Source organism: Limulus polyphemus, unplaced genomic scaffold (genome assembly GCF_000517525.1).
Source record: "Limulus polyphemus unplaced genomic scaffold, Limulus_polyphemus-2.1.2 Scaffold910, whole genome shotgun sequence".
Taxonomy (NCBI): Eukaryota; Metazoa; Arthropoda; class Merostomata; order Xiphosura; family Limulidae; genus Limulus; species Limulus polyphemus.
In genome coordinates, this window is record NW_013666520.1 from 85,668 (window position 1) to 97,840 (window position 12,173).

The window sequence follows — 12,173 nt, forward strand, 5'->3', positions numbered from 1 at the left end:
AGAAATGTTTATGACACCCTTCTCTACTGCTTGATTAATTACTTTTCAATGTTTGAGTATGGGTAAAAATTAATTAAAGTTTAATATTTTACTGGGTTGTTAAGAAATGTTTATGACACCCTTCTCTACTGCTTGATTAATTACTTTTCAATGTTTGAGTATGGGTAAAACTTAATTAAAGTTTAACATTTTACTGGGTTGTTAAGAAATGTTTATGACACCCTTCTCTACTGCTTGATTAATTACTTTTCAATGTTTGAGTATGGGTAAAAATTAATTAAAGTTTAACATTTTACTGGGTTGTTAAGAAATGTTTATGACACCCTTCTCTACTGCTTGATTAATTACTTTTCAATGTTTGAGTATGGGTAAAAATTAATTAAAGTTTAACATTTTACTGGGTTGTTAAGAAATGTTTATGGCATATTATTACAACTTAGATGAAAAGCTGTAGCATTATGTATGCTTTAACTTGTTTGTATGCTGCTACCAGTGTCACGCTGTTTATACAAGTTAAACAGTGCTGTGAATGGCTGTTGGTAAAATGTAGAGCCTAATCAGTTCATGAATTAATTTTTAAATAATCAATAAGTATACATCATACAAACACAAACTACATTTCAACTTTTATTTAAAAACTATATCCGTTTATTTACTTTTGTTTCAGTGTGGAGGGATAGAAAACAAATACCAGACCTTAACCATGCCTTTTGACTACAACTTGAAGTAAAATATAAATCAAAAAATTTAGAATATGGTTTCCTATTTAAAAAGAAACAAAATGTACCATCTAATAAACAGTATTAAACTCTATTAATGTTAAGTTGATTGACTGCAAACTATCTGAAACAATCTTAATACAACTTTCTAACACATCAAATAAATACAGCAACATAAACAATCTGTACAAAGTAGCCAACAAAAATATTTACATTAAAACCATCTAGATGTCACTTGAATTTTGAGACTTTTTTTGTTAAAAACAAACTAAATACACATGCTATAATATGCATACCTCTGTTAAAGTGGTCACAAGGGCATATCAAAGGATGTAAAACTACATATATATGCTTATTTATAAGAAAAATATGCATACAGAATTCATTTTATTTCAATGAGTCATAGGCCTCTGCAGCATTAAAATTTTTATTTTTTTAACCATAATATATGTACTATATATACACGTGTTTAGCTAAATATGGTTCGTCTTAAAATTCACCACAAACAAAGATGACAATGGTCAGTTTAATACTACTTTAAAGATATTGATGTATGGCCAAATAATTCACATCTGAACTCTGAAATGGAACAAAAATGAAGAAGCCTGCATATGTACTTGAATATGTTATGTTCAGTTTTCATTATACAAAAGATAGCATCTTCTAAAAAGGATGCAGAGAATGACTATCCAAATAATAATATAATCTGACAAACCTAAGCTATGGGCAAGTTTTGAATATTACCATTATTTTATGATGGACTACAGAATAGCCAGAGGTGAATCAATGAAGATTTTCCAAATTGTTAGGGGCTTAAATAAGCTGCCTTTTAGAAATATCCTTTTGATTACTAGGATGAAAGAGTTAATAACAGAATTAGAATGCCAGACATAGATGGTGCAAGTTTTGGAAACCTAGACCCAGATTTGTTCTTATACATTATTGACTTGTGGAATAGTTCATCTGAATATTTACTTTTGGGGAGGATGGCATTTGATTTTCAGCATTTCAGCATTTAGGATGACCTTGATAAATAAAATGGCCTTCCATCAACTTGAATTTTATTGTGACTTTTTTGTGTGCTGTGAAAAATATTTTCAAGCAAAATTCAAACGATATTTAGTAAAATAAAATCTCAAAAATAAATCAGCATAATCTACATAGTATCAAGTTAGTTGTTTTTCACTTATCCCAAAATGCTAACTAGATCTAACAATAATCCTGACATTTTACTTGCTAGCCACACTAACATACCAGAAAACCGGTTTAGAAATAATGTACTGTAAATATAAATTACAACAGCAAGACAAATGTATACATTCAAAAATGTATTCATGTGTGTATTTAATTTAACTTTACAGTCAGAAAACTATGCACCATCATAAAGTTTGCAGCATGGATGATAAACGTTACACCATAACAAATAATTAAAATAATTTGTCTTCGAGCATATGTACATGTTAATATGACTCACCATATAAAAACTTTGGAGCTTGTGAAATCTGTTTAAACACTACCAAGAAATAATATAATTGATTACAGAAAATCAATTTGACCAATTCTTGCTCATAATGCATGGCATGAAGCTTTTCTAAACAATAATGTAATACATTTATATATTTTTTACAAACTTTGCTCTTAAAATAAAGCAAAATGAATCTAATTTCATTCAATTTTCTTATAAGGCCTTTGTCAAATCTTTCCTTTGTTTATGCATATTAAAATAATTCTTGTGATTTCCATTTTGTGTATTTTATTCACTATACACAACAGTGCTATACAAAATCTACACACACATTTTTTTCTTCTTTACCACTGCATTCTCATTTTACAAAGCAGGGTTTAGATTTATTAAAACAGTGGATATAATAATAAACTATTATTTTTCGGGCAACATTGATATTTTAGTAACTTTCTTTGCCTAAGAACAATAGTAACATAAACAATAGTCTCAATAAAATTGTAGTAGTGAAATATTACCTACGTTGTTACTTTTATTGTACTTGTACTGCACCAAATGTTCCTAATTGAAGTCATCTCAAGCTGTTCTTTCACAAGAATAAATCCATCTTCTGAATTCCATCACTATAATAACTTGTCTAGGTAAAAACCCGACTTTTCACTAGGTATTTCATGATAGCATTCCACTGATAAGGATTATCTGTAGCTATTGTTATTATACCCTCTTCTAAATCTTGGGTTCAAGTGTTCTTCTCTGGAAAAGTGGCTCCATCTGTCAGTGTGTTCCCAAGCTATTCTGTAATCACTGTCCTGAACATGAAACTTAGTTCTTTCTGAAGATGAATCACTAGATTGCACTTCTCTTCTGTAAAACTGGTCAAAAGGATAAGAATGACTGACCTGGTCATTACTGACTGATCCTGAAGTGCTACTATTACTTCTTTCTGTGTGCAGAAACCTGGAAATGCTGAACTGGTTTTTAGGTGTCTTATGTTGGTACCAGGTATCTTGACTTTTTGTTTCTACATGTGATTCATTCAAAAAACCATTTTTTTGCATCACTTCCTGAGATTTGGTTTGGAATGGTCCTGTTAATGAATTATTTGGTAAAGTTAATCTTTCATAGTTGTTGGTTTTAACAAGAGGGCCATTGTGTGACCACATATTTGCATAAATACTGTTTGAAGATTTCATTTCTTGGACATGTTTTGCTTGTTGTGAATGTAGTTCATCACACATTCTTACAGATCTTTCTGGATGTTGAATTGGAAATGAGTTTGTCCTACAATTCTTAGTCACTACAAGCTCTTCAAGATCCTTGGAATTTTCTCTAGGCCGATCGTCCACATTCTTCTGTTCATGGTGTACTTTTGGAATATAGTTTAGTTTTGGTGCAGTATAAGACTTAGGAGATTTCTTAGCAATCCAATTTCTTAAAACGTGCAGTGTTTTTCTAGCTGGTTTGTCACCAGTTTCTGAATTGTCTGATTTTTCTGAAACCTGCTGTGCTACCTTGTTAATTGCATCCATAAGCTTATGTAAATGGGGAGGAAGTGTGGAACTATATTTTGAGAACACATCTTGAGTAACTGTGTTGTTTGTCTGGGAAGATAAGCTGGAATATGAAGTGCTAGGATGTACTGTGTTTTCATTTTGGTTGGTAAAGCTTTGTATAGGCTGACCAGAACCAGAAGCCACTGGTCTAATGGATGGGTTAAAACTAGAAGAAGCTGTCTTAGAAATTAGCTTTTTACCAGTAGAATTTAATACTTGTTTGGGCAAACTCAATATAACTGAACAAGAAGATAAATCATCCTCAATCACAGAGTCAGTGATTTTTTTTGGTGACTTTGACAAAGATGGACAGGAAGATGAGTAAGCTTTATCAACATTAGAATTTGATTTTGTCTTACTGTTGCTGTTTTGCTCTGAATCTAAAATCTCTAGAGGTAAGGATTTAACTTTGCTAACCACTTTTGTTTTCTTTTTAAGCTGAGATTCAGCATATTCATTCATACTGATTTTCAAAGGCTTTTCACTTGAAATATCTTGTTTTGCTACAAAGCTTGGTGTCATATCCACATTCAAGCATTTACCTGCTATGAATTCTTGTCCATTTTCTACAGATTTGATGTTTTCAACTTTACAAGTCTCATCAACAGAAGCATTAAACTCATGAAGTACTTGACGTCGTAACTCTTGTCTGTAAGAAAAATCATTCTCCTCTGGATCATACGGAGCATCAGCACTGTCTCTTATTCCTGAGGCATTGGCGGATATAACCTGGAGACTTTCAGAGGTTTTACTTTTAGTAAGTGCTGGTTGAGAAATTGTGTGTTTCTCCAACTGCCAAAGAGATTCAGGCCCATTACTAGATATCTTTACACATTGTTTGTTATTAAGAGATGAAGATTCTGGGATTGGATGGGAAGATTTCCTAACAATGCTAACAGGTGTATCAACAGAATTATTCTTCAAAGAAATGTTAACTGAAGGAGATGACACCTGTTGTAAAGGGCTGAAAGAGGAAAGTAATCAGTATATATAATTAAATCTAATATGCTTAACCATAAATACAGACTCAGTAGTATATGAAAATTAACAGAAACTTTCATCCTGCATACTAAATACTATTAAATTAATCACTGCAGTACCTAAGTACTATTATGTCACCATAAGTACAGGAATAAGATAAACTGGAAATCCATTAACAACAAAGATAAATGCAGTTCAAATGGTTTAAAAAAGATAGAGTTTACTAAATGATAAGACATAAAAAATTTTTTTGTTTAAATTTAGCTCCTTTATTTGACATGTTATTTAATTACATTTAATATAATAAAATATAATAAGGCCAAAAAATTATATTTTCAGAATGAAAACATGTTACATACTGCACAGTCCTAGTTTATCATCTAATCAGATTTGGTTTGTTATACTGATCTGTAATTCGGTAGTAAAAAAAAGATATCATACAATATTAAATCTTTGATTTAATGATGTTTTTTATTTTTTAAATAATTAATTTTAAGTTTAGTACAGAAAAGTAAATTTTAGTTTAAAAATGTTCAAATATAATAAAAGATAATTTATCTCAGAACTTCATTTAAGAAAATTATTTTTATTTTTCCTTATTTGTCACTTCTACTGACAAATGGGCAAAATCATATGTTCAGACTCAATGAAAAATACTTTTATGTCATCAAAATTTAGTTTCTTTTATATACACATATTGCTTATTGTTATATTTCTTACTAATCAAATACACAATTCTAGTTTCTAAAAAGAAATATTTAGGTTTTCAGAGTTAAAAGTGACAGATATTACATACCACATAGTTCCTGGAGTCGAAGAAATTTTTTTTAATGGATTCTTATGTCTTACAATTAAACCAAGCAGCAGATTAGGCCTAGGATTCTGTAACCCTGTAAAACAGCAACAGTTGTGGAAATGAGTCAGTCATATTAAGAATGAAATTCTGAAATCAGCTCTTTCCTTAAAAATATCTTTGAGTTGGTCCTAAAACTTGACTTTTGATGCTTATTGAGCAGAAATAATCAAAATTTTAACTCTGTTAAAAACACATTCATATCTAATAAAAGATTATTTTAAAATACTGTTTTAACTTTTTTCTTGTATCTCATTTCTACTGGAAAGTGAACAGAAAAATACATATTGGACTAATGGTAATATCACTATTGCAAAAGCTACATTTGAGAATATTACAATGTATTTTCCATACTAGATATGAATAATTTTATTATTTTGTTTACCAGAAAAATAAAGAAACCTTTTATTTTAAATTATATTACTGTTATTACATATCACATAATTATTCAGTTCTGTTCATATTGTAAAAAGTCAAAAATTGAGAACTGTTGCTTTTCCCAAAGAATTATCAAAGTTTTCTAAAAACTGTCACAGAAACAATTTTATATTTCTAACTTATCATAGTTGAATTTTTAATATGATTGTTTCTTCTAAGATAAATTATTAACACTATTCATTATCCAATTTCACATCTCTAAATTTCAAAATATTTTTTCATAAACATTTTAATAAAAAACTGTACAGTTACAGTCTTTTATTTTTGAAACGATTAATATTTAATAAAGTTTAGAAAGAACTAAACTTAATGTAAAGTTCTTTTTATGACATTGAAACATAGAGGTTTCTAAAATACTTCTTTTTACTAGTTTTGTAGTTGTGTTTCCTACTCCTTAAACACACAACCTTAGTTTATCTCTCATGATAGAGGTTCAGGTTTTTGATACTAAGAATAGTATAGAGCAAATAAACTGATATCTTGAGAAATGTTGTCCCCTATCTTCTCTTTACATGCTTTCCAAAGCCATCAACCATGCACAGATATTCACTTCTGAGGGCCTGTTTCAGAAATCTGAAAGCGAAGAAGTTAACGGGATATGTCTGTAAATGGTATAGCATGAATTTCCATTTATATTTGCATCTTGCAGAAAATTGGCATGTTGAACTGTATGATTCTTCTTGGAATCGCAATATCTTACTAGCATTCAGTGCAAACAAAGTGACTGATTCATCATAATGATATCAGCAAGCTAGCCTGATAGTGTGGAGGCTGACTTTGGTATTTCTCTCACTTCTCTAGACATTTAACTTACGGAAATAATTATAACTTGATACCACCATAAGTCTTTGAGAAAAATGTTTTGAGAGTTTTGAATTTTTTTTATCACTGGCTCAAACAGGCAATTAACATGAGTAAACATTATCCAAAGTCACAAATTAAATACAGTTTTCAATGTCTGGTCTTCCATTCTGCTATGTGCTGTGGGAGGAACTTGTGAACAACATTGCTATTGTGTCACCTTTGAAGAAATAACTCTGCATGAATTATCCAATTCACAGTTTTAATGGTGGTTCCTACTTGAGAGCTGCAGTGGATTGCTGTACTCTTGGAATACCTCCAGTAGCAAGCTGTTGAATTCCTTCATTACCTTTGGTGTGTGACAGGTTATGGAATAGCTCATTTTTCCCTACTGTAATCACAACTTCCCTTGCATTATCAGTATGGTTCGATATTACAGATACTTTTAGAATCTAAAATTTCATGCCTATCTTGTAAGCATTGTCCTAAAATAGGAAACTTCATACTGGAAAGTCATGTTCTGTAACCATTCCAGAATGATTCGAGTTTAGGTGCCTTCTACAATTGCAAATCACCACACTTCAACTGAACTTGATATGATAGATTGTGAACCACCCTCAACTAGATAAATTAATTTGAGTTGGCTAAGTTTCCCTTTGCTTGTTTAAGAGCTAAGCTGCAAAATAGGCTGGCTCTTATGTATCCAATATAGGGATTTGAACTTTTAATTTCAGCATTATAAGGCCTAAACGTTACTATCAAGTCACTTGGGACAGTTAAGTTTCTACTGTTTGGAGATGTCAGAAATGCTTTAGTGAGTTTATTGTGACATTTATTTAATTATTTATTGAATAATGTATAATTATTATTATTATTCTGGGTAATATAATCTATAATCAGTAATTAATGAAAGCAAACATTCTAAGTCAAATTTCAACATCAATATTTACTTAAAATTAATAACCAATTTCAGACATAATTTCTAAAATCCATTACATTATAAAAAGAAATAAAATTAGATATTATTTTACCAATTACTGTTTATATCATAATGGAAAATATTATAATACTTACCAGGACCATTGAATGGCAACAAAACTGATGGTATTGGTTGATCTGCTGGCAAAGGGAGAATGTAAAAATCTTTCACCATCTTAGAAGTGTGTCCAATCACACCCAAACGCTTCCGTGAAAAAAGATAGTGGTAGAAAGCACTATATGAAACCATTTCCTCTTTATTAGCAGGGTAGAAACTAACCACAATCAACTCCTATAGATGATTTAAAAAAGAAAAAGAAAATATAATACATAAAACACTGGTTAAATTTAAACTTTGTTACCATAAATGAAATAGAGAAAATAATAATATATAACTCAGCATATGTGCAAAAACACATACAAATTTACGGTAAAAATGAAATCTGTCAGAATGCTAAAGATCCTTCTTTGACTTTTGGGCTGTGATGGTAAAAATTCATTCTAATACAGTCAAAATGTGACAAAATATATTATTAACAAGATCCTTTCTGGAGGTGACAAGATGAGTAAAAGCACAAAAAAATTAGAAGAATCTGGATTTTACATTTAATTAAAATCTAATTTGACAAAAAGATAAAATTGCTGAGGCTTTTTAACCATGGCAATGGTGCACACAATTTCCACAAAAAACTGTTTTACTTCTGGCTATATAATACTGAGCACTCATTCTGTCAAAGAAATTATTTAAAATACTTGTTAAAGCAGCAGGCACATTTGTAAGTTCACATATAGGATATATGTGAATTTCAAACACAAAGCTTTGAAGTTTATAATATCATACTGTAGTTTTTATGACCCTTCTCAGTCACATTTTTAAATTTCCAATCCATGAATTATTTAAAACCATAATGAAGACACACAACACTACTCATATATTGGCTATAGCTTAGGGAGTTTTTTTTCATATTCATACAAAGTTACTATTCAAGAGCTAGAGGGCCTAAAGGGGAAAGCAGCAAGTCAACAGCACCCACTCTTGTCTGACCAAATAGTGGAATTTGACCATCACCCTTATGGCCCCAAAGTAAAAAGAACTTTATTTTTGTAGTAGCAGAGTGCAAATGATAGACCCACCAATCCACAGTCGAGCATGCTAACCATTGGGAAATGTTCATCCCAATCTAGAGAGTAACTTACCTGGCTATCATAATGAATTTGCAAAGCCTAAATTCATGTCTGTAATTCAAAATGTATCATTGCACAACTAACATAATGACATGGTTTTAATGTTGTGTGTTTATTTTACCTACATGATAAAGGCTTTTGCATACTCAGTTGTTATTGATTTGAGTTTTTATGCTAATCTAGAATTTGGTTTTAAGTTCTGATTTTTTAATTTCACTAGTTCCACATAACATGGGATTCTTGTTTTGTAAATTCCAAATGATTTGGTTTTGTATCCAGATTTAGTGTTTAATCAATTCATAATGAATTAGTTTCTTCCTTACTTCATATTGTACGAATAAGTTTTATGTTTTAGCTATATTTAAGAAGTTTTGGGTCTTTGCATATATCCCAACAAACAAGTCTGGTATTAATGTTGTGTTTTAGAAATATCTTATTTTATATATCAATTTTAATGTGCATGTTATATTAAAATAATTTTGAATAGGAAAATCTGCAAGTAACATGACAGCCACAGCTTATATACAGTCTCATGATGAAATGCATGTATCAGAACTACATTTTGGCATTTGTAAGGTATGTGTGATGGCACTAAAAATTTACTGCTCTTAGGAATAGCATGTCACAGTACTTTCTGACACAAAATATTCATACACTCAGATCATAAAGATATTATCAGACCAGAGTGGAAAACAAAGGAATATGGATTAACTTGGAACACCAGGACCACCCAGAAGAGACTTTAAACAAGTCATACCACAATGGTAATAAACAAAGTGCAGCAACTTGTAACAGGTAAAAACCCCCAAACATAAAAATCAGTGGAAATATTTAACTAAATATTTAACCATGAAAATCCATATAAACTTATTAAATATTAACTAATTTAGCTTAAAACAATCCTTATGATTTGATTTAGATTTCTGTAATTTTTAGACAGTGAACTTTTCAAAATGTTGTTATGAGACACAGTTTTGAAAAAAAAACACTAAAAATACTCACTTTTATCTTTGAATTTATATACTTTATTGTTGACCAGAAAGTTTCATTTTATATATCCAGCTAGTTTTAAATAGATTAGTATTCATTAACAAATTAATTTGCATACTTTATTTTGCAAACTGCAGTAGCCACCACTTCCAGCTATAAATCATAAAAACTATCTGAAAAACTGACAAGGATTCACTGACAATCTAGAACCTTACCTTTCCAAATGACATCACCTTACCTCTGTCAAGCTAAATAATGTGATTTTGACTTTTTGCTAAAATTATTTGTGGTCAAGAGGAATTTATACCAAATAAGCAATAAGTTCTTTTATTTGTGTGCACTTTTTAAATACAATAAGCTTAACAATTACATTCAATAAATAAAGATTTGTGTTACCAGAATATTCTAAATTCACTAAATGTAACTAAGGTTACCTGATGTATTGTCACAGATGAAAATTTCAGTAGCTTTCAAACAGATATAATTTAACACAAAAAACATTTTCATTTTCATTCTTTGTTGGTTGTTTTATTACCACAACCCTGTCATTCACACCCTATTATGATGTCACAGCATGTGGTACAACTAACAAAGCACAGTTCTTAAAGTAGTTATAAACAACATTTAAATTCAGTTGTATAGAGCTGGCTGTAAAGTACTGTTTTCAGTGTTGAGTAGATAAAGTTTAGAAGACTTGGGAACAAACCACAGATTTGAGAATGTTTTTATAGTTTTTTGTGTTCTTTTTTTGCTTCTTAAGTGAGAAACAAGACATTCTCAAAGAATGATAGTTGCTTAGCAAATATAAACCTACACTTTGGGATGGGCAGAATTTTTTTTTTTAATTTATGCATATGCCTTTTACAGACAGACTCAGAAAAAATTTTTTCATTTTTATTTGCCATTTATACTGAATAAGTGTTGAAAATTTACAAAATATCAATCTGAAAATATTTTAGAATTAGAAATTGTTGAAATATAGTTAAAATTAAAATTTTATTTAAATTTTAAAATCTGATATTCAGCTGTGCATCCAACAATTGAAGGGTGCTGATTGGTCATGACAAGGTTAAAGGTTACCATTATTTTCTACTCAAAATCATATAAAGATGCGAGTTTTTTCATTTTACCTTAGTTGCTAGTGGCTTGGTCTTCCCTAAGTAGCTCCACACTTGGTCAGGGGCAATTCGACCACAAACGTACAAAGTATTTGGCATATCCTGTATATAGGAAGTCAATATAATTGCTTACAGTGACATGGTTTTCTCTCACAAAGGACAATTTACATGATAATAAACAAACAAAGTAAAAACTGAGAAAAACTATCCTTTCCAAACCAAAATAATATTATTTCAGGATAAATAAGTAAACAATAACATAACTTTTAAATTGCACTATTTGGTAAGGGAAAACCAATGTAATGTGATAATAGTGGCCATGCATTAAAGCTTAATTTAGTGGAGGGTATTATATCACCACATAAAATAAATATAAATCTAAAATATGTCAGATATATTTTAATAACAACTATGATTAATACTCACAGCATATATTTAATAAGTAATCATAATATCTTTTCAGTTTATCTTAATGAGTTTGGTTTACATGGTCATAAATACATTTATCATCACATAAAACTAACTGAAATAAGCTTTATTCATATTTAAAACTTCTTGCATCAATATGGTTATATGTATTGGACAGATTAACAGCACCACATACATACAACTTAATCATTTTTGAAGGAAATTATTGATTGACAAGATGTAAACATATCTGTAAAACAAAGAGTAGGGTTTTATTAAATCTATAGGTAAAAAAATGTTAATAAATTTTGAATCTTGTAGAAACAGCACAGTATATTATTTTAATGTGAGACATTTCAGACTTTGATAACTAAGGAGATATGATGATAATTTACTGATTTAAATCAAACTATCATTTTTGGTATTATTTGATGCAAAAATAGAATAGTCTATTATGTATGATATTCTAGTAATGCACTTTTGGACTTCACTCCAAAAGTGTTTATCCCAAAATATAACAAATTAAAACACAGTAACTAATGTCAGCGATACCCTCAATATGTATCTTAGTACACAACCTCTAACTATTTGTAGGCTGCTACAAAAGTAAGAATACAATAAAAACAAATTACTAAGCTATTTTTTGTATCTATTTATAACTTTTAAAAATTATCTTATATGGAGGGT

At 29.8% G+C, this 12,173-nt stretch overlaps 1 protein-coding gene across 2 annotated transcripts in view; it reads right to left on the reverse strand.

Moving 5' to 3' along the window:
• Positions 1-648: 648 nt before the first annotated feature.
• The window catches only part of LOC106461182 (reticulocyte-binding protein 2 homolog a-like), a 56,970-nt gene continuing 45,445 nt past the window's right edge, over positions 649-12,173 (reverse strand). The window contains exons 12-15 of one of the 2 annotated variants that reach the window (XM_022388050.1): positions 11,091-11,180; positions 7,882-8,077; positions 5,512-5,605; positions 649-4,698 (exon numbers count right to left, since the gene is read on the reverse strand). In XM_022388050.1, coding sequence (XP_022243758.1) covers positions 2,877-4,698; positions 5,512-5,605; positions 7,882-8,077; positions 11,091-11,180 — 2,202 coding nt within the window. In that variant the 3' untranslated portion in view covers positions 649-2,876. The remainder of the gene's footprint in view (positions 4,699-5,511; positions 5,606-7,881; positions 8,078-11,090; positions 11,181-12,173) is intronic. The other variant, XM_022388051.1, reaches the window with a different exon arrangement.